Genomic DNA, 21,764 nt, shown 5'->3' with positions numbered 1-21,764 from the left:
TGGGAGAGAGGGGGAGGGGGGCGAGTGGGAGAGAGGGGGAGGGGGGCGAGTGGGAGAGAGGGGGAGGGGGGCGAGTGGGAGAGAGGGGGAGGGGGGCGAGTGGGAGAGAGGGGGAGGGGGGCGAGTGGGAGAGAGGGGCGAGTGGGAGAGAGGGGGAGGGGGGCGAGTGGGAGAGAGGGGGAGGGGGGCGAGTGGGAGAGAGGGGGAGGGGGGCGAGTGGGAGAGAGGGGGAGGGGGGCGAGTGGGCGCGAGGGCCCACGAGGGACGGGGGGCGCGAGGGCCCACGAGGGACGGGGGGCGCGAGGGCCGACGAGGGACGGGGGGCGCGAGGGCAGAGAGACGGGGGGGGCGAGGGAGAGGGACGGGGGGCGCGAGGGGAGGGAGGGGGGCGCGAGGGGAGGGACGGGGGGGCGAGGGGAGGGACGGGGGCGAGGGGAGGGACGGGGGGGCGCGAGGGACGAGGGACGGGGGGGCGCGAGGGAGAGGGACGGGGGGCGCGAGGGCCCACGAGGGACGGGGGGCGCGAGTGGCCCACGAGGGACGGGGGGCGCGAGGGCCCACGAGGGACGGGGGGCGCGAGGGCCCACGAGGGACGGGGGGCGCGAGGGCCCACGAGGGACGGGGGGCGCGAGGGCCCACGAGGGACGGGGGGCGCGAGGGCCCACGAGGGACGGGGGGCGCGAGGGCCCACGAGGGACGGGGGGCGCGAGGGCCCACGAGGGACGGGGGGCGCGAGGGCCCACGAGGGACGGGGGGCGCGAGGGCCCACGAGGGACGGGGGGCGCGAGGGCCCACGAGGGACGGGGGGCGCGAGGGCCCACGAGGGACGGGGGGCGCGAGGGCCCACGAGGGACGGGGGGCGCGAGGGCCCACGAGGGACGGGGGGCGCGAGGGCCCACGAGGGACGGGGGGCGCGAGGGCCCACGAGGGACGGGGGGGCGCGAGGGCCCACGAGGGACGGGGGGGCGCGAGGGCCCACGAGGGACGGGGGGCGCGAGGGCCCACGAGGGACGGGGGGCGCGAGGGCCCACGAGGGACGGGGGGCGCGAGGGCCCACGAGGGACGGGGGGCGCGAGGGCCCACGAGGGACGGGGGGCGCGAGGGCCCACGAGGGACGGGGGGCACGAGGGACGGGGGGCGCGAGGGCCCACGAGGGACGGGGGGGCGCGAGGGCCCCACGAGGGACGGGGGGGCGCGAGGGCCCCACGGAGGGACGGGGGGGCGCGAGGGCCCACGAGGGACGGGGGGCGCGAGGGCCACGAGGGACGGGGGGCGCGAGGGCCCACGAGGGACGGGGGGCGCGAGGGCCCACGAGGGACGGGGGGCGCGAGGGCCACGAGGGACGGGGGGCGCGAGGGCCCACGAGGGACGGGGGGCCGAGGATGCTGAGTCTACGAGGGACGGGGGGCGCGAGGGCCCACGAGGGACGGGGGGCGCGAGGGCCCACGAGGGACGGGGGGCGCGAGGGCCCACGAGGGACGGGGGGCGCGAGGGCCCACGAGGGACGGGGGGCGCGAGGGCCCACGAGGGACGGGGGGCGCGAGGGCCCACGAGGGACGGGGGGCGCGAGGGCCCACGAGGGACGGGGGGCGCGAGGGCCCACGAGGGACGGGGGGCGCGAGGGCCCACGAGGGACGGGGGGCGCGAGGGCCCACGAGGGACGGGGGGCGCGAGGGCCCACGAGGGACGGGGGGCGCGAGGGCCCACGAGGGACGGGGGGCGCGAGGGCCCACGAGGGACGGGGGGCGCGAGGGCCCACGAGGGACGGGGGGCGCGAGGGCCCACGAGGGACGGGGGGCGCGAGGGCCCACGAGGGACGGGGGGCGCGAGGGCCCACGAGGGACGGGGGGCGCGAGGGCCCACGAGGGACGGGGGGCGCGAGGGCCCACGAGGGACGGGGGGCGCGAGGGCCCACGAGGGACGGGGGGCGCGAGGGCCCACGAGGGACGGGGGGCGCGAGGGCCCACGAGGGACGGGGGGCGCGAGGGCCCACGAGGGACGGGGGCGGGAGGGCCCACGAGAGACAGAGCGGGAGGGCCCACGAGAGACAGAGCGGGAGGGCCCACGAGAGACAGAGCGGGAGGGGGCCCACGAGAGGCAGAGCGGGAGGGCCCACGAGAGGCAGAGCGGGAGGGGCCACGAGAGGCAGAGCGGGAGGGGCCACGAGAGGCAGAGCGGGAGGGGCCACGAGAGGCAGAGCGGGAGGGGCCACGAGAGGCAGAGCGGGAGGGGCCACGAGAGGCAGAGCGGGAGGGGCCACGAGAGGCAGAGCGGGAGGGGCCACGAGAGGCAGAGCGGGAGGGGCCACGAGAGGCAGAGCGGGAGGGGCCACGAGAGGCAGAGCGGGAGGGGCCACGAGAGGCAGAGCGGGAGGGGCCACGAGAGGCAGAGCGGGAGGGGCCACGAGAGGCAGAGCGGGAGGGGCCACGAGAGACAGAGCAGGAGGGGCCACGAGAGACAGAGCGGGAGGGGCCACGAGAGACAGAGCGGGAGGGGCCACGAGAGAAAGAGCGGGAGGGGCCACGAGAGACAGAGCGGGAGGGGCCACATGAGACAGAGTGGGAGGGGCCACATGAGACAGAGCGGGAGGGGCCACATGAGACAGAGCGGGAGGGGCCACATGAGACAGAGCGGGAGGGGCCACATGAGACAGAGTGGGAGGGGCCACATGAGACAGAGTGGGAGGGGCCACTTATGAGTGTGAAAGGGAGGGGTCAAGTGTGTGTGAGAGAGAGAGAGAGGGGGGTGGAAGTGTGTGAGAAAGAGAGAGAGAGAGCCGGGGTGAGTGTGAGTGAGAGAGGGGGCAAGTGAGAGAGAAAGGGTGCAAGTGAGAGTGTGAGCAAGGGGTGGCTCGTGTGACTATGTGTGCTATGTAAGTGTGTCCCTGATATGGGAATCAGCTTACCCGTATCATTCCTCCAATTAAAAATGACAATGCGTACGATTTAAGCTTTTTTAAGAGCTATTTTAAGTAATTGCCAGGATCACCCACTCCTGAAGTGGATACGACTTACAGGAGTTAATGTTAAGGCATCATGGGAGGGTGCCCTTGCTTGGGGTTAATGTGAGGTAGCTCTATAGCTGATCAATGTATTTGTGACTGTGTGCATCTTCTTAATTCATAATATATGCATAGATATAAAGGTTGACATTTCACTGCTGTGTTTGCATCTATTTCGTGGCAAGAAAAAAGGTGTCGCCATTATGAGAATGCATGGGGTTCACCGATGCTCTTCAGAGGTCCCTCGTGGTTCTTCAGCTCAACAAGTTTGGGAAACCCTGGTGTGTCATTTTGGCTGATCCGAAATAAGGGGAATCAATCATATGTTTAACTTATTTTCAAAACGGTACCTTAACAGTAAATGAGACTAGATTCTCTTTTAAATAAATGCAGCTCTTTTGCATTTGTTTGACCGAAGGCATTTACAGCATATTTTAAACCTTGGTTAAACGTACCTTTTGCGTGATCCTTGTCCAGCTGGTTGGCCACTTTCTTCCATTCTTCCATCTGATCCTGAAGTGGATTTATCAGGCAATCGATCAGAGCTCTAAGTTAGCCAAATAATGTTAAAATCAGGAGGGACAATTGTTATTCATAATCCGAAAGAATGTTTTAAAAAATCCTGTATATTGTAAATGCATTTAAATCGAACACATTTCATGGAAAAGCTAATTGCCATTATTGTATTTCAACATGCAACATTAAAAAAAACTGCACCCAACTTGATCAGTAAACATTTTCTTTAAACATTTTAATGCATTGCTTGTATAACAGGTCTCCAGACAAAGCTGTTTGTAAAGGAACTGCAGTAACCCAATTAGGTGCCCAACCAGAAATTCAAAATGTAATTCTATGTCACTTGGCAGATTGGAAGCAAAAAAACGGGAAATGAATTGGGTCACCCGAATGAGCTCTCCCATTTTCCTGAAAACTCAGCCTCTAAATAAGCACCTGTTTAAATTGGCCAGATCACGTACAAGATTATAATCAGTCTAAATAGATATTAAACAATTAAAATAAACAACCCATAACTTACACTGAGAATTGACGAAGTTTAGACTCTATACTTCTGTGTCGCATACACATTCTGGTTAATGCTGAACCAATTTCCCGTGTTGCACCTAATGAGGAAAGGGAAGAGAATCATTAAAACTCTTTACAGCTATGTGGTCATTTCAGTTTTTGTACCAATATTTCTAAATTTAAGATCCAAAATATCTGTACAGAACAGTTTCAAAAAGAATTAAAGGCTGTTCAACGTCACCTTCTCACCAATGCACAGCTGTTTTACCCATACCAGAGCAAAATAAAGTTTACTTGTTTAATTCCAAGTCAACTTGAATTAACTTTTTTTTTAAAGTGCAAAGCTAAATATTGCTTTAGTTCAACTGCTCAATTATGATTTTCATGCAAAAGAACACAATTAACAAACTATATTCTAAAATAAAAAAGTACAAAAAGCATGAATGCCCAGCAGAAAACAATTATGGGATGCCTCCTTGCAGATAATTATAAAGCACTTATTTTTATTTATAGTGATAAATAAATTGTCGTCAGTTTCTAAAAGCAAAGATATATAGCAGTTAGGTTGGATTGTAACCACAGAACCATAGAATCCCTACAGTGCAGAAAGAGGCTCTTTGGCTCATCAAGTCTGGACCAACCATCCAAAAGAGCAATTTACCCAGGCCCATTCCTCCCCCCACCCCATCCTATCCACACAACCCCGCACATTTATCATGGATAATCCACCTAATTTACACATCTTTGGATATTAAGGGGTAATTTAGCATGGTCAATCCACCTGACCTGCAAATCTTTGCACTGTGCGAGGAAACCCACACAGCCACAGGGAGAACATGCAAACTCCAAATAGACAGTCACCCAAGGCAGGAATCGAACCCGGATCCATGGAGCCGAGGCAGCAGTGCTAACCACTGTGCCACCATGTCGCCCTCATTTAACATTTTGAGCCTCTGTACTTTGCATTTGTTTTGTCTGTGCCAAAATTTGTAAGAGTTTTAACAACATCAGGTTAAAGTCCAACAGGTTTATTTGCTACCAAATGGCATTTGCTACCAAATAAACCTGTTGGACTTTAACCTGGTGTTGTTAAAACTCTTACTGTGTTTACCCCAGTCCAACGCCAGCATCTCCACACCAAAATTTGTAGCCAGAACACCACTCCTCAGCACAAGTTCCAAACATGCTAAATTCTACAGTCTCCAACAGAGAGCAGGATTGTACGGTGAATGAAGAAAGGGCCACCTGAAGAGGTAGATGGTTTTCACCACTACATCATGAGAAACCAATACTGGCCTTTCTTTCAGGTCCATAAATGGAGAAATTCCAGGAACTAAAGCTAGCATAGATCTACTTCTTCTTGAAGTAGTTCTTCTGCATAAAAGTGCAATAAGGACAATTTACTAATAGATCAGGAACCTTGTTAATGCTGCATTAACATTGCAGCTACCAGACTCAAACTGCATGCTTACGTGTATGTGCACCACTCAATTCAAAGCAGGTAAAATTTAACTCTGGGTGAGTGTGTCAATAATCTGACAGCTACCGAGGCTAGGTCAACTAAAAATTTCACAGAGAATTATAGGTTTTTTTTTTAAGTAGGGGTATTTAAAAGATAAAGAATGAAGTTAAGGCATACATCAGCTATGATCAAATCAAATGAACGGGCTCAAGCAGCTGAGAACTCTACATACATTTAAAAAACATTCAGGAGGTAATAGTGATCCATCCCAACCAGCTTTTCCATCCAGTTTGACACTATGAACTCAACTATTGTGAGCCTTGTTGCTCCAAAGAATTTTGCACTGCATTCTCCCAACTCAATTACTAGATCTGCAGTATAAACACAACCAAATATCTTTCAGTTTGAGGATCAAAAATGAATGCTACTTCACTCCATCACTGCTAGTTAGTAAGCAAAGCACTGCAAAACACTCAGGTTCATAATAATTTTGCTGACAAGACTCCTAGCTCTTCTCACCAGGACATTCTCAAATCCAATGTTATCTCGAATGCATTACGATGATTTCAACTCTTCCTCTGGTTGGTTATTCATTTGTAGAGGGTAGGACAAACAAATTTAATCTCATCTTTATCCACAAAATTTCCAGAGCAACTCATGGACTAACCATTAGGATTAGGAACCTCAGCCAACTTGCTCAACCTTATTGAGGTTCTGAGGGTAAATTAAGCATTTGCTGTGCTGGCTGAGATGAACTCACTGCACAGCAGGATTTTAAACTAGTGGCGTTTTAATTGAGAAAACTGAGTATCAGATCACACAATGCTTTAATCCAGTACACCATCAGGGAAGTACGTTGCTGCACATGAAAAGGAAATATGTGCATTTCCTTACTGATTAGGCGAAGTCCAAAAGAAAGTACAATTTAGGCAGCCTGCATGTCCAGCAGATGGTGCTACACCCACTAACACTGCCAATCTACTCAATGTTACCATTTCAGGCAATAGACTGTCCATTTCCTTTACAACTTATAGATCACTTCACCTGACTGCTGCATTCAATGATTTCAAAACAAAGGTCATTTTGGGTTGAAGTCATATCAACTTACTCCACAAAACAGCATGGTTATGAAACTTTGGCTTGAATTTTGCCAGAGAATTTTAAATTCTCAGGAAGGCTGCATTTGTATTTTACTGTACTTTCCAGAGTTTAAAGACTAGTTCATAAGGCAAAGCTAAAAGTGAAAATCAACAGCCTGAAAAATACAATTTCATGAAAAAACATAGAAGCACAGAATTAGGACAAGGTTAAGTAGTTGAGACAGCTTCCTTTCTTATAAAGAAATCCAGAAAGATTCTTAATCCAGAAGACTTTTGATTTGATTTGTCACATGTATTAACATAGTGAAAAGTATTGTTTCTTGCGCGCTATACAGGCAAAACATACCGTTCATAGAGAAGGAAACGAGAGAGTGCAGAATATAGTGTTACAGTCATAGCTAGGGTGTAGAGAAAGATCAACTTAATGCAAGGTAAGTCCATTCAAAAGTCTGACAGCAGCAAGGAAGAAGCTGTTCTCAAGTCAGTTGGTACGTGACCTCAGACTTTTGCATCTTTTTCCTGAAGGAAGAAGGTGGAAGAGAGAATGTCCGGGTTGCATGGGGTCCTTAATTATGCTGGCTACTTTGCCGAGGCAGCAGGAAGTGTAGACAGAGTCAATGGATGAGAGGCTGGTTTGCATAATGGATTGGGCTACATTCACAACCTTTTGTAGTTCCTTGTGGTCTTGGACAGAGCAGGAGCCATACCAAGCTGTGATACAACCAGAAAGAATGCTTTCTATGGTGCATCTGTAAAAGTTAGTGAGAGTGGTAGCTGACATGCCAAATTTCCTTAGTCTTCTGAGGAAGTAGAGGCGTTGGCGGCTTTCTTAACAATAGTGTCGGCATGGGGGGACCAGGACAGGTTGTTGGTGATCTGGACACCTAAAAACTTGAAGCTCTCGACCCTTTCTACTTTGTCCCCATTGATGTAGACAGGGGCATGTTCTCCTTTACGCTTCCTGAAGTCGATGACAACCTCCTTCATTTTGTTGACACCGAGGGAGGGATTATTGTTGCCGCACCAGTTCACCAGATTCTCTATCTCATTCCTGTACTCTGTCTTTAACAACAACATTCTTCAATATCCCACCAAAATTTTGTACTGCTTACTAATCAAACATTGGATATTCATTCTCACATTTGCATTTACCGGAACAATATCCTTTACTAATAAGAGATTTGCCAACTGAAGCAATCAACAAAAAAATCTGAAGAGCAATCAGAAAGCAGAGGACACTGTGGGAAAGAATAAGAACAAGTTAGGGCCCAATACTTTAACTGACAAATGTGAGATGACAAAATATTTTACTGACTGTTAAATCTTTGGTCATTCAAAAAAAAATTACTCTTAGGATGTGGGCATTGCAGGCAAGACATTTATTATGCAACCCTGGCTGCCACAGGAAGGTAACTGAATATAAAATAGAAGGGAAAACAATCATAAGCGGGATGGTGTTTTGCACATGGAGGAGATGGAAATACATTCAAAGACTAACTAACATAGAATTCTGTTTTAATATTTCAATCTTCACAGCTGGATTGTACTAACACAGCACAGTTCTGAAAATGGTCAACTAGGATGTAAATTTCTGAGGTGATCTTGGATAAGTGAAGCACCAAGTCACCATCTCCAACTGTCCAGCTGATAACAGTCTGTGAAAACAATGCTGCAATAAATTTGCTATCAATACAACAGTCTCTAGAATGACAAAATACTGCAAGTACCTAAAATCTGAAATACAAACACAAAATGCCGGAAATTACTCAACACGTCAGGCAGCAGCTGTGGACAAAGAAACAGGTGCAATATTCAGAATGGTGACCGTTCGTCAGAATTGAAAAATGTTTAGGTTTAAAGTATTTCGGCAGAAGGGGAGAGATTTCCCAGAATTCTCCCAGCAGCATCGAGACAGGCTTAGAGGGAAAGGGGTCAAGAAATAACTAAAAGATTGGGAGAGCGCCTCAACACAGTCAAAACCAATCTGTGCAGGGGTTTCCTCTTCACACTGATAGTCCAAACAACTGTAGTTCTCTTTAATTAAAACACTTCAGCTGGTTTCTGAGAGTGCCTCTAATGAGGTGTCCTATCACTCACCTTTTTGCCTCATTTCAATTGGTGCAACTGCTGACAGGCCTTTACTGCCAGCCCTCTTACTGGGTTGTATGACTTGGGAAACTGTCCACTGTCCTTATGTGGTTGGTGGACACAGAAGTGGCCAGTAGGGAGCTTGCTTCACGTAAAGTTGTGTGGAAGGTACCTTGACGACAAGTGCAGGTTTTGGAACCGCATTTGATCCCGATATAAATTTCCTGAAGCCCGTGGGAAAATTCAACCCATTAACTCTGCTTCTTTCTCCACAAATGCTACCCGACTTGAGTGTTATCTGCCTGTTTTGTTTACACGGTGGCAGCATTTAGCACTGCTGCCTCTCAGCTCCAGGGACCCAGGTTGGGTCACTGTGCGAAGTCTGCACATTCTCCCCATGTCTGCATGGGTTTCCTCCGTGTGTTCCGGTTTCCTCCCAGAGTCTGGAAGACGTGCTAGTTAGGTGCAGTGACCATGCTAAATTGTCCCTCCGTGTACCCAAACAGGTGCCAGAGTGTGGCGACCAGGGGATTTTCACAGCAACTTCATTGCAGTGTTAATGTAAGCCTACATGTGAGACTAATAAATAAACTTTTACAATCTCGAGAATGCGTTTGCACACACGGTGAAGTTGATCTCACATTAGCATGCAACGTAATACAATGTATTCTACCATCCGCCTACCTTGTTTGCTAATGGGTTTAGCTAGCTTTATCAAATAAAGCAGTTGTACATACTGGCTCCATATAGTATATAGAAAGTCACAGATTGCCTTTTTATGCCAAATAACACAAGGTGGGCCCACCTGAGCATTAAACTCATTCGGCTGCAAAGTTAAGAGGACAGGAAGTGCAAATATCTTCGACGTTCCGAATTCTTCATTATCAAGGAAAAGAAATTGTGCTTTGGTGTTTTACAAGTGGGAAAGTTTAACTGCAGCAATTAAATGCGTCGTATCTAGTTTTTCAAACCATCTGCATCAAAACTCTCATGTGACGTAGCTGTGCAGGATGAGCATTTACAAATAATTGTGGACCAACTTTCTCTCTTTAAAGATAGCTGGAACACACCATCCATGAACAACTGGGGCCTGATCGAGCTGAAGTTTCTTAACTAATGAGAAACATGAGCTTTAAGCAGTGGAAAAACACCTCAAAATGCATCAGTTTGTAGTGAGCTCAAAGAGGTTAATCACTCCACTAAGGGAAGGTCAGGCATTAATGACAGTAAACATTCCAGGTAGTGCTAATGAGAACAGCCTTTTAGTAATTCTATTTTGAATTTCCAGAACTTGATAGCAGTCTCCTTGACAAAAAAGAACAAAGAACAATACAGCACAGGAACAGGCCCTTCGGCCCTCCAAGCCTGTGCCGCTCATGTGCTCAACGAGACCATTGGTTTGTATCCCTCTATTCCCAGTCTTTTCATGTGGCTATCTAGATAAGTCTTAAACGATCCCAGTGTGTCCGCCTCAATCACCTTGCTTGGGAGTGCATTCCAGGCCCCCACCACCCTCTGTGTAAAATACGTCCCCTGACATCTGTGTTGAACCTTGCCCGCCTCACCTTGAACCTTGTGACCCCTTGTGTTCGTCACCTCCGACCTGGGAAAAAGCTTCCCACTGTTCACCCTATCTATGCCCTTCATAATTTTATACACCTCTATTAGGTCGCCCCTCATCCTCCGTCTTTCCAGGGAGAACAACCCCAGTTTACACAATCTCTCCTCAGAGCTGAGACCCTCCATACCAGGCAACATCCTGGTAAACCTTTTCTGCACTCTCTCCAAAGCCTCCACGTCCTTCTGGTAGTGTGGCGACCAGAACTGGACGCGGTATTCCAAATGTGGCTTAACCAACGTTCTAGACAGCCACAACATCATATGCCAACTTTTATATTCTATGCCCCGTCCAATAAAGGCAAGCATGACATATGCCTTCTTCACCATCCTCTCCACCTGTGCTGCCATCTTTAAGGATCTGTGGACTTGTACACCCAGGTCCCTCTATGTGTCTATACTCCTGATGGTTCTGCCATTTATTGTATAGCTCCCCCTTACATTAGATCTACCGAAATGCATCACTTCGCATTTATCTGGATTAAATTCCATCTGCCATTTCTCCTCCCAATGTTCCAACCTATCTATATCCTGCTGTATTCTCTGACAATGTTCATCACTATCCGCAACTCCAGCGATCTTTGTGTCGTCCGCAAACGTACTGATCACACCAGCTACATCTTCCTCCAAATCATTTATATACATCACAAACAGCAGAGGCCCCAGTGCAGAGCCCTGCGGAACACCACTAGTCACAGACCTCCAACCGGAAAAAGACCCCTCCACTGTTACCCTCTGTCTTCTATGGCTAAGCCAGTTCTCCACCCATCTCGCTAGCTCACCTTTTATCCCGTGAGATTTAACCTTTTGCACCAGCCTGCCATGCAGGACCTTGTCAAACGCTTTACTAAAATCCATATAGACGACATCCACGGCCCTTCCCTCGTCAATTGTTTTTAGTCACCTCCTCAAAAAACTCAACCAAATTTGAGAGGCATGACCTCCCTCGTACAAAACCATGCTGTCTATCGCTAATGAGATTATTCAGTTCTAAATGCGCATATATCCTATCTCTAAGAATCTTCTCCAACAATTTTCCTACCATGGACGTCAAGCTCACCGGTCTATAATTACCCAGGTTATCCTTACTACCCTTCTTAAATAACAGGACCACATTTGCTATCCTCCAATCCTCTGGGACCTCACCTGTGTCCAGTGAAGAGACAAAGATTTCTGTTAGAGGCCCAGCAATTTCATCTCTTGCCTCCCTGAGGAGTCTAGGATAGATGCCATCTGGCCCTAGGGATTTGTCTGTCTTAATGTTTCCTAAAAAAACCTAACACTTCCTCCCTTGTAATTGAGATTTTTTCTAACGGGTCAACACATTTCTCCGAGACACTACCAGTTAACATGTCCCTCTCCTTTGTGAATACTGATGCAAAGTATTCGTTTAGGATCTCACCTACTTCCTTTGGTTCTAAGCATAATTCTCCTCCTTTGTCCCTGAGAGATCCGATTCTTTCCCCAACAACCCTCTTGTTCCTAACGTATGTATAAAATGCCTTAGGATTCTCCTTAATCCTGTCTGCCAAGGACATTTCGTGACCCCTTTTTGCCCTTCTAACTCCCTGTTTGAGTTCTTTTCTACTTTCTCTGCATTCCTCCAGTGCTCCATCTGTTTTTAGCTGCCTGGACCTCATGTATGCCTCTTTTTTCTTTTTGATTAGACCCACAATTTCACTGGTTATCCACGGCTCTCGAATCCTACCTTTCCTATCCTTCCTCTTTACAGGCACATGCCTGTCCTGCAGTCCTATCAACTGCTCCTTAAAAGACTCCCACATGCCAGATGTGGATTTACTCTCGAACAGCCTCTCCCAATCAACAGCCACCAAATCCTGCCTAATCCGGCTGTAGTTAGCCTTCCCCCAATTCAGCACTTTACCCATAGGACAACACTCATCTCTTTCCATTACTATCCTAAAGTTTACAGAATTGTGGTCACTATTTGCCACATGTTCCCCCACTGAAACTTTGATGACCTGACCGGGCTCATTCCCCAGTACTAGGTCCAGTATAGCCCCCTCTCTAGTTGGACTGTCAACATATTGTTCCAAAGAACCTTCCTGTACGCATTTTATAATTTCTTCCCCGTCCAGGCCCCAGCCCTTAGCGATTTCCAGTCTATGTGAGGGAAATTAAAGTCTCCCACTACAACTATCCTATTTTTTCTGCACCTGTCCAGAATCTCCTTACATATCCGTTCCTCAACTTCCCGTGGCTGTTGGGAGGCCTGCAGTATACCCCCAGCATAGTGACTGCGCCCTTCCTGTTTGAGCTCCACCCACAGTGACTCGTTACCTGATCCTTCCATATTGTCCACCCTCTGTACCGCTGTAATATGCTCCCTGACCAGCATTGCTACTCCCCCACCTCTCCTAGCCCATCCTCTATCTCGCCTAAAACACTTATACCCCGGAATATTCAGCTGCCAGTCCTGTCCTTCTTTTAACCAAGTCTCCGTCACTGCAACCACATCCAGGTTCGACGCAAACATTAAGGCTCCAAGCTAGTCTGTCTTGCCCGTGACGCTCCTTGCATTGAAGCAGGTGCACTCCAGACCTCCAGGCCCACTGAGGTCATCCTCCCCCAGAATGCTCTTCCTCTTAGATAGCCTTGTCTTGGCCCCAACCTCGTCCCCAGTCTCTATGCTTATTGACCTATTGTTTTGATCCTATTGTTTTGATCCCCACCCCCCTGCCACATTAGTTTAAACCCACCTGAACTGCACTAGCAAAACTCCCACCTAGGATATTCATGCCCCTCCAGTTTAGGTGTAACCCGCCCTTCTTGTACAGGTGCCATCCTCTCTTGAAGACTTCCCAGTGATCCATCAATTTGAAACCCTCTCTCCTGCACCAGTCCTTTTAGCCATGCGTTCAGCTGTACAATCTCCCTGTTCCTAGCCTCGCTAGCACGTGGCACTGGGAGTAGTCCAGAGATCACTACCCTAGAGACCCTGCTTTTCAGCAGACTACCCAACTCCCTGAATTGCTCTCTCAGGACCTCCCTGCTCTTTCTGCCTACGTCATTTGCACCAATGTGGACAATGACGTCTGTCTGTTTTAGGATGCTTCCTACCCGCTCAGAGACATCCAGGACCCCGGCACCAGGGAGGCAGACTACCATCCTGGAGTCTCGTTCACGCCCACAGAACCGCCTGTCTGTGCCTCTAACTGTTGCATCCCCCGCTACTATTGCTCTCACAGCCCCCCTCTTTCCCTTCTGGGCCACAGATCCCGACTCTGTGCCAGTGACCCAGTCACCGTGGCTTACCCCTGGAGGGTCATTCCCTCCCCCCACAGTATCCAAAATGGTATACTTATTCTGGAGGGGGACAACCACAGGGGATCCCATCACTGACTGCTCTCTCCCCTCCTCTCTCCTGTCTGTCACCCATCCCTTACTGTTAAGGGGGACAACCACTGGGGTACTCTCTGGTACGTGACCTTTACCCTTCCTCCCGTGGCCCTGGTGTGACGACCTACCTGTAACTTCTCTCTGTAGCTCCCTAATTGGGAAGGAAAAGGAAGGAAAAGGGCTACCCAACAATTGCCCTAAAAGGTTATTTACTACAGAGCAACAGGATCTCGATGCAAAAATCATTCATGTAGCTCAAATATAGAACGTGAAATTTGCAAGAAGTATTCTGCAGAAGTTAAATTAACCATTTGCATTTATATAACACCTTTAACAATATAAAATATCCCAATGTGCTCCACATAAAAATACATGAATTAGGTCATTCGGCCCCTTGAGCCTGCTCTGCCATTCAATATCACACTGATCTGTAACCTCAATTTGCAACTCCACATTCCCACCACATGCACAGTACCATTGACAAGCAAAATTTGAGTGAGACCCAAAAGAGGCCAAGTTAAGATAGGTAACCAAAAGCTTGGTCAAAGATGTAGGTTTTGAGTGACATCTTAAAAGAGGGCAGCAAGGTGAGGAGGTGGCAGTTTAAGCAAGGAATTCCAAAGCTCTGTCTTGTTGACTGAAGGCCTTCAAAAGATTGAACAAAGGAAATTGGGAAAGCACAAGAGGAGAAACTTGTATTTATATAGCAATTTACACAACCACCGGTTTTACAGTATAGCCAATTTAGTACTTTCTGACTGTAGTCCCTGTTGTAATGAGGAAACACACATGGCCAACATATGAATGGAGAAATTCCACAAACTGCAATGCAATAACGACCAGATAATCTGTTTGTGTGTGATGTTGATCAGAAGGATAAATATTGGTCAAGACACTGCATCCTTGCTCTTCTTTAAAATGGTGCCATGTAATCTTTTACATTCACCTGTGCAGGCAAATTGGGATTCAAGTTAACATCTGAAAGACTGCACCTCTGACAATTCAGCTACTCCTCAGTAACGACTGGAGTGTCAGTGTAGATTTTTGTACTCGAGTATTGCAGTGAGACTTGAACTCAAAACTTTGTAATTCAAGGACAAAAGTGCTACCAATGGTGGATTGCGGAGACCACCGAAGATTGGAGGAGGTTAAAGAGAAAGGGGGGGGGAGCAAGGCCATGGGGGGATTTGAAGGCAAGAGTGAACTGAAGCAGTATAGGAGCCAAAGTAGGTCAGCAGAGCACAGAGGTGATGAGCAAATGAAACTTGCTGCAAGTTAGGACACAGCAAACTTTAGAATGTGGCAAACTTTAGGAACATACAAGAATGCAAATAAATAAAAGTGCAAAACAATAGTTTCCCTTCAGATCGCAAAAAAAAGTGCCCTGACAGGCTATATTCAGTTAAATCATCCAATTACAAAGGCAAGGTTCTGCTCACTCAACTACCCACCCCAGCCATCCATCCATTAGCAGCAGCATTAAGGTTAAGCAGTCTAATCCACTAGACATTTACATCAAATAGGGACAACTTTCATCTCCTCAGTCTGAACTGCATTTGACTCTTTCTTTAGAACTGAAAATGGCAGTCTGCTTAACTCTGTATCATAACATCCCCTGTACTGACTCATTTAAAAATATAAAAAATACCATTCTGGCTAACATCAAAGAAAAATGAGTGCTTTGGGCATTACAAGCTATTTAGGTTATCTCTGAGATAGTGTTAGAAAAAGTGTGTCAATATTCTAGCCACCTGCTAATTTTACAGAATCATCAGATCTTACAGCACAGGAGACTGCTGTCTGCCCATCAAATCTGTGACAGCTCTTTGAAAGAACCATCCAATTAGCCCCACTCCTCTGCTCTTTCCCTAATCTTGTAATTTAATCTCTTTTAAGTATTTATTCAAGCTCCTTTGCAAGTTACTATTGAATCTGTTTTCACTATGCTTCCAGGCAATACAGTCCAAACTATAACTCGCTAAGTTATTAGTATTTTTCCTCATTTCACCCTAGTTTTTTTCTAATTATCTTAAATTGATATTCTCTGATCACTGACGCTTTTGCCTGTCTACCTGGCAGGGTTGAAACCATGATCCAGGGCGTCTTGGCCTTTTGGCTAAGATCAAGCATCAGGTCAAGCCCAAGATCAGGTGTAATACCTTTTCTTGCCAGTTTGGATTTTGTATGTCTCTCTTGTGGGGACCATGAATTGGATTCAATTTGAATTTGAATTGGTTTTTGGAGCAAGCAAGATGGATTAAGGGCATTCCCAGTCCACTTTTCACATTGGCTTTGTAAATTTAAGAATGGGAACTCCAATATCAACAGTGGAAAAGAGCAAAGAGTTACAAACGTGTGGTGGAACAAAACCTTGTAGGAATCTGTCCATGAGGTTGAAAATAATATGTTGGTTTTGGAAAGTAAATAGAGAACCTCATGGGTGGGTTGATAATTGAGCCAAACTTAACATGGTACAGAATGCAGAGAATAAAGAACTGGATTAGTTGGGAGTTTATCTTCAGTGGAACTCTTAAGGACAATTAGGGATGGACAACAAATGCTGGCCTAGCCAACAATTACCACATCCAATGAATGAATACATATTAAAAAATTGGGACATAGACAATAACACTGATCGTATTTGGCAGTCTTGGCGACAGATAACAACGGTGTACTTCATCAAATTTAACTTCACTGAGTAGCCAAGGTGATTAGAATCAGCACTTTTGTAGAGTTTCTGGTGAGAATGGAATAGGATAAATTTGGTTTAGACAAAATTGGTTGGAGGAATTTTTGTCTCATTGACTTGGGGTCCCAGTAAGTAGAATTGAGGTTGGTGATGAATGGGGACATATTCATATTAATACAAATAAGTTATCTTAAATATAAATATATACAAATGTAATAGATATATAACAAGATTTTCTTAGATTAGTAGGGAAGAATAAAAGATCCCCGAAGGATACTTAGGAGGTTCCTGTAGACATCCCCTATAAAATCATGGACTAATCTATAGCACAGAAATTGGGTTGCAAAAAAATATTTCAGAAACCCGGTGAAATTCTTCCGTTTCAGCTGCTGATGAAAACTGCAGCAAACAATATGGAATGAGAAAAGCACCTGTTGTGAAATGCCTTCACAAGATGTTTTTATTCAGCTGCCCTGACTGCTGTACTTAGCTCATGCCTGTACTTTGGCGAATAGACAGTTGTTCATTGTATCAGTCACCCCTTAACTTGAACCATGAAAAATTTCACTAATTCAGGATGCAACATTCAACATGTATCAACATGCTCAGTAGTATTAAACTACCGCTCAATTAGGATCAGGCACAGAAACAGAGACGGACACAACTGCAACATACACGTGTTCTCCTCTCCCAACCCCCAATTCAATTTAGTGGGCACGATAACAACTGAGCTCCCAAGTTATTTTTGTGGAAAGGAAGAGCGTAAGAGACAGAGCAATGGAGAGGATTTGGGAAGTTTAAAAAGAGGGGGAGGGAGATGGAAGGAGGAAAAATGCAAAGAAGTAGGGATCCCACTTGGTATCTCTGTTGTGAAATACATAGTGTATGTCTTAATAGCAAGTGAAGTCAAAATTAGATTACCTAATAGAATCATAGAAACCCTATAGTGCAGAAAGAGGCCATTTTGCCCATCGAGTCTGCACCGACCAATCCCACCCAGGCACTACCCCCATATCCTTACATACTTACCCACTAATTCCTCTAACCTATGCATCTCAATTCACTAAGGGGCAATTTTAGCATGGCCAATCAACCTAACCCGCACATCTTTGGACCTACTGCAAGACACCATATAAGTAGTTAACAGGATGGCTGGTTTGTGATGCGGAGCAATGCCAACATCATGGGTTCAATTCCCGTACTGGCTGAGGTTATTCATGAAGGCCATCCTTCTCAACCTCGCCCAAGTGTGGTGATCCTCAGGTTAAATTACCACCAGTCAGCTCTCCCCATCATCTGGGGCTATGGCCACTTTACCTTTACACATATTAAGGAATTTGAGCAAGTCACTAGTGGGCTCCAGCACTAACGGAAATGGAACTCAGCAAGAGCCAATTCTTTGAAGAAATTAAGAGTCTACATTTGTTACATTTGGCTGATAATGCTCAAAGAGTCATTCGTTCTACAGAAAATAGCTGTCAAACCCCCTCAAAATTTCTCTTTGCAACTACTGAATTTTTGACTTAACTGTCGATATTAAGGTCAAAGGAAAGAGCATTAGAAACCCCTCTGTGCAATGTTTACTAACAATTTCAAATACACAAGTAAACCAAATGTGCAAAATTGATCTTCATGGTGATAATTATTTTTTAAAATCTATTTATTCCCTTCTGAACACATTTTTAAGTCACAATAGCCTACAGCATAAATACATCTTGCTTGGTTCTTTGCCATTCAATGCTGCCTAAAATTCTTATCTCTCTCTTTTAAGAATTGATCCAGTTAACTTCAATAGCATTTGTCGCAAGATTACTCCACGGAAAGAGGAGATATTAAGCTTGTTACAGATAGCACTATGCATTGCTATGTTTAATTTGTGGCTAAAATGTTCAGTTACGTTCATTCGGACTTCAAAATGGTGGGATTGTCCAGATGATCGAAATTAAGTTTGCAACCGGTGCATCCTCAAGTCAGGCAGCTCTGTTGATGGTGCCACTGAAAACATTAATGCATCACTTCTCTTTCTGACAATTACTAGCCAGCAATATCATTTTTAATGTTTAAATTTAGTGACACATTTTTCTTCTGCTTATTAGCATCATAGGTGATATAGTTCTGCATCAGCAATGCGGAAATCTGCTCAACAGTCCTACCCAGAGTTAAATTGAAAATCAAGCAATGTGAGTTTTCTTTCCCCTCAATAACCAGCTGTACAACAGTTATACTTGGCTAATGCTGAATGATTCAGCTAAAAACAAAACAGAAGTGAATTTACCCCTTTCTTAAATCTAGGACTTAAGACTAAATGCACAATTTCACTTTAACATACATTTACAAAAAAACAAATAGTAAAGGGGCTCTTACAGCATAAAGTTTCTTGGATTATTTAACTGCAAAAACTGTACTCGAAGTTTCATGTTCTTAATGAGGTTCAAAAAATATATATGAAATTGGATTGAGGAAAAGGTTCAGTTACACGAGGAACTTGCATTTTTTTTTTGCAGAGGAAATAACTAATTTGTAATTCTGCTAAAAAGTGGCAATCAATTCACTGGAAAGTAACACAGGTCATGGCAACAACATTCGAGCAAGTGGTTTTGTTCTGAATCACTGTAATTGAAAACACATTTGTAGGCAACTGCTGTCACCCAGTTTTGGAAACGTACCACTCCGAGGAGCTAATCAAAACGCATTCAATGCAATCTCTCCAGTGAGACTGGCTGCACTGTACACAAGGAAGTCTATTATGTGAATGTCACCATTCACAATAGCACTCAACTCAACCAACATCGATACAGAAAAACAGTAGCCAAATTCCAGCCTCTGCTATTTCACATTTCGCATCTAAAACCAATATTGTTGGGCACACAGCAAGAGGAACTGAAACCCTTTGGCAGCTACATGTGCTTTTAAAATGCTGCCTGCGATGAAATACAGGTCTCAATACGGCAGCATATATTAACATTAGGTTATATTGACATGCAGCAGTTTCAATTTTCAGGCTAGTGTATTTATAGATTAGTAAAGCAAAATGAAATTGACAGGGCCCTCATTAAATTCACATTAGAAACAAATTTATAATTCCAGAAGAGAACAACCTCATTACTCAAATGCAAAATATAGATGCTGTAAGCAGCATTTCATTTGTTTTATTCTCTCAATGGTAGATTTAAAATCATAAAATATTAGTAAAATGCATTACAATATATAGAATCCTACAGTGCAGAAGGTCGCCATTTGGCCCATCGAGTCTGTACTGACCACAATCCCACCCAGACCGTATCCCCATAACCCCATGCATTTCCCCTTGCTAGCCCCTCCAACACTAAGGGGCAATTTAACATGGCCAATCAACCTAACCTGCACATCTTTGGACTGTGGGAGGAAACCAGAGCACCCAGAGGAAACCCACGTAGACATGCGGAGAATGTGCAAACTCCACACAGACAGTGACCCAAGCCGGGAATCAAACCCGGGTCCCTGGCACTGTAAGGCCTGCTAACCACTGTGCCATCTTGGCAGACGTTAAACATTTGGCTTTAAAGTAAACTTGTCTTATGAAAACACTTCCTTGAATTTATTTATCGTTTGAATTTAACTACCTGTTTATCTAGTTTGATGCGGCACTATTCAGATTTCAAATATCTAGCTTGGATAACATCCAACAGAAAATGCATTGTTAACTATAATGCATGTTATTGTGACCACGCTATCCAAGATTGGTACACAGTAGGGTAGCGTTCTGTGACAGTAACAGAAGGCAGGTTTACATAATCTTTCTTTTCACAAGTTACAGGATAAGAAGATATACAATAGAATTTGTCTGTCTTGAAAGTTGCGTCTGAGCAACATGCAGGCATTTTCTCAATTTTTTGTGAAGCATGGAGCATAAACTGTTACTTCATAAAACTTCTTTCACAGGATGTGGGTGTCACTGCCATTTATTGCCCATTCCTAATTGCTTTTGAGAAGGTGATGGTGAGATGCCTTCTCAAACTGCTGCAATTTAGGTGGTGTAGGTACACCCACAGCGTAGCTGTTAGGGAGAGAGTTCTGAAATTTTGACCCAGCAGTGAAGGAATGGTGTTATAGTTCCAAATCAGGACGGTGAGTGGCTTTGAGGGGAGCTTGCAGGTGGGGGTGCTCACATGCGTCTGCTGCCCTGGTCCTTCTAGGTGGTGGCGGCCATGGGATTGGAAAGTGCTGTCGAAAGAGCTTTTGTTGTTGCAGTGCATCCTGTATATGGTACACTCTACATTGGTAGTGAATGTTGAGTGATGCTGGAGCTGCACTGATCCAACCAAGTGGAGAGAATTCCATCACACTCCTGACTTCTGCTTTGTAAATGGTGGATATGCTTTAGGAGTCAGAAGGGGAGTGACTCACTGCAGAATTCCCAGGAACAGGGAGGGAGTGCAGTTAAACATGTGGTTGCAGGGATGGCGTAGGAGGAAGGGTTTCAATACGTGGATAATTGGAACACATTCTGGGGAAGGTGGGACCTGTACAAACAGGACGGGGTGCACCTGACCTGCTCTTAGAGACACAGTATTTATATGGTTGTTTCGACCACGGTTGTAATCGGATCAGAAGCTGAGTGGCCCTGACAGAATCCAAACTGAGCATCAGTGAACAGGTTGTGATGTAAGTGCCACCTGATAGCACCGTTGATGAATATTTCCATTACTTTGCTGATGATCAACATTAGACTGATAGGCAGTAATTGACCCGGTCGGACTCGTGCTACTTTTTGTGGACAGGAAATACCTGGACAATTTTTTACGTTGACGGGTAGATGTCAGTGATGCAGCTGTACTGGAACATCTAGGTGTGTGGTTAGTTCTGGAGCACAAACCTTCAGAACATTTTCCAGGACACTGCCTTTTCAGTAACCAATGTCTTCAGTCATTTCTTGACATCATTTGATGCGAATCACAGAATTACTACAGCATAGGAGGCCGCCATTCAGCCCATCCTTCTACACTGGCTCTCTAAATCGTGTTAGGGAACTGGAGCTAGAGTTGGATGAACTTAGGATCATTAGGGACGCAAAGGTGGCCATAGACAGAAGCTTTAGGGATACAGTTATTCCGAGGAATGAAAATAGATGGGTGACGGTGAGAGGGGCTGGGAGGAAGCAGTCAGTGCAGGGATCCCCTGTGGTCGTTCCCCTTAGCAACAAGTATTCCGCTTTGGATACGGTTGTGGGGGACGACAAACCAGTGGTGAGCCGCAGTGAGAGGATCTCCAGCACTGTGTCCATCTCTGTGGCTCGGGAGGGTAAGGGGGAGAGCGGGAGGGCAATAGTTATTGGGGACTCGTTAGTTAGAGGGATAGATAGGAGGTTCTGTGGCAGCAAAAGAGACTCGAGGATGGTATGTTGCCTACCGGATGCCAGGGTCCGTGACGTCTCGGACCATGTTT

The 21,764-nt window shown here is 46.8% G+C and overlaps 1 protein-coding gene across 7 annotated transcripts in view; it reads right to left on the bottom strand.

Annotated features, from left to right (window-relative positions):
• LOC144495938 (protein MTSS 1-like) overlaps positions 1-21,764 on the bottom strand; it is a 180,854-nt gene that overhangs the window by 46,672 nt on the left and 112,418 nt on the right. For all 7 annotated transcript variants that reach the window (XR_013498361.1, XR_013498362.1, XM_078216806.1 and 4 more), the window contains exons 4-5: positions 4,038-4,122; positions 3,457-3,548 (exon numbers count right to left, since the gene is read on the bottom strand). Coding sequence is in view for 5 of the 7 variants with exons in the window: in XM_078216806.1 (XP_078072932.1) it covers positions 3,457-3,548; positions 4,038-4,122 (177 nt within the window). In the remaining 2 variants the exon portion in view is untranslated. The remainder of the gene's footprint in view (positions 1-3,456; positions 3,549-4,037; positions 4,123-21,764) is intronic.

Source organism: Mustelus asterias, chromosome 7 (assembly GCF_964213995.1).
Source record: "Mustelus asterias chromosome 7, sMusAst1.hap1.1, whole genome shotgun sequence".
Lineage (NCBI taxonomy): Eukaryota > Metazoa > Chordata > Chondrichthyes > Carcharhiniformes > Triakidae > Mustelus > Mustelus asterias.
Note: the sequence above shows the minus strand (reverse complement) of the source record. Positions and strands in the feature narration are given on the sequence as shown.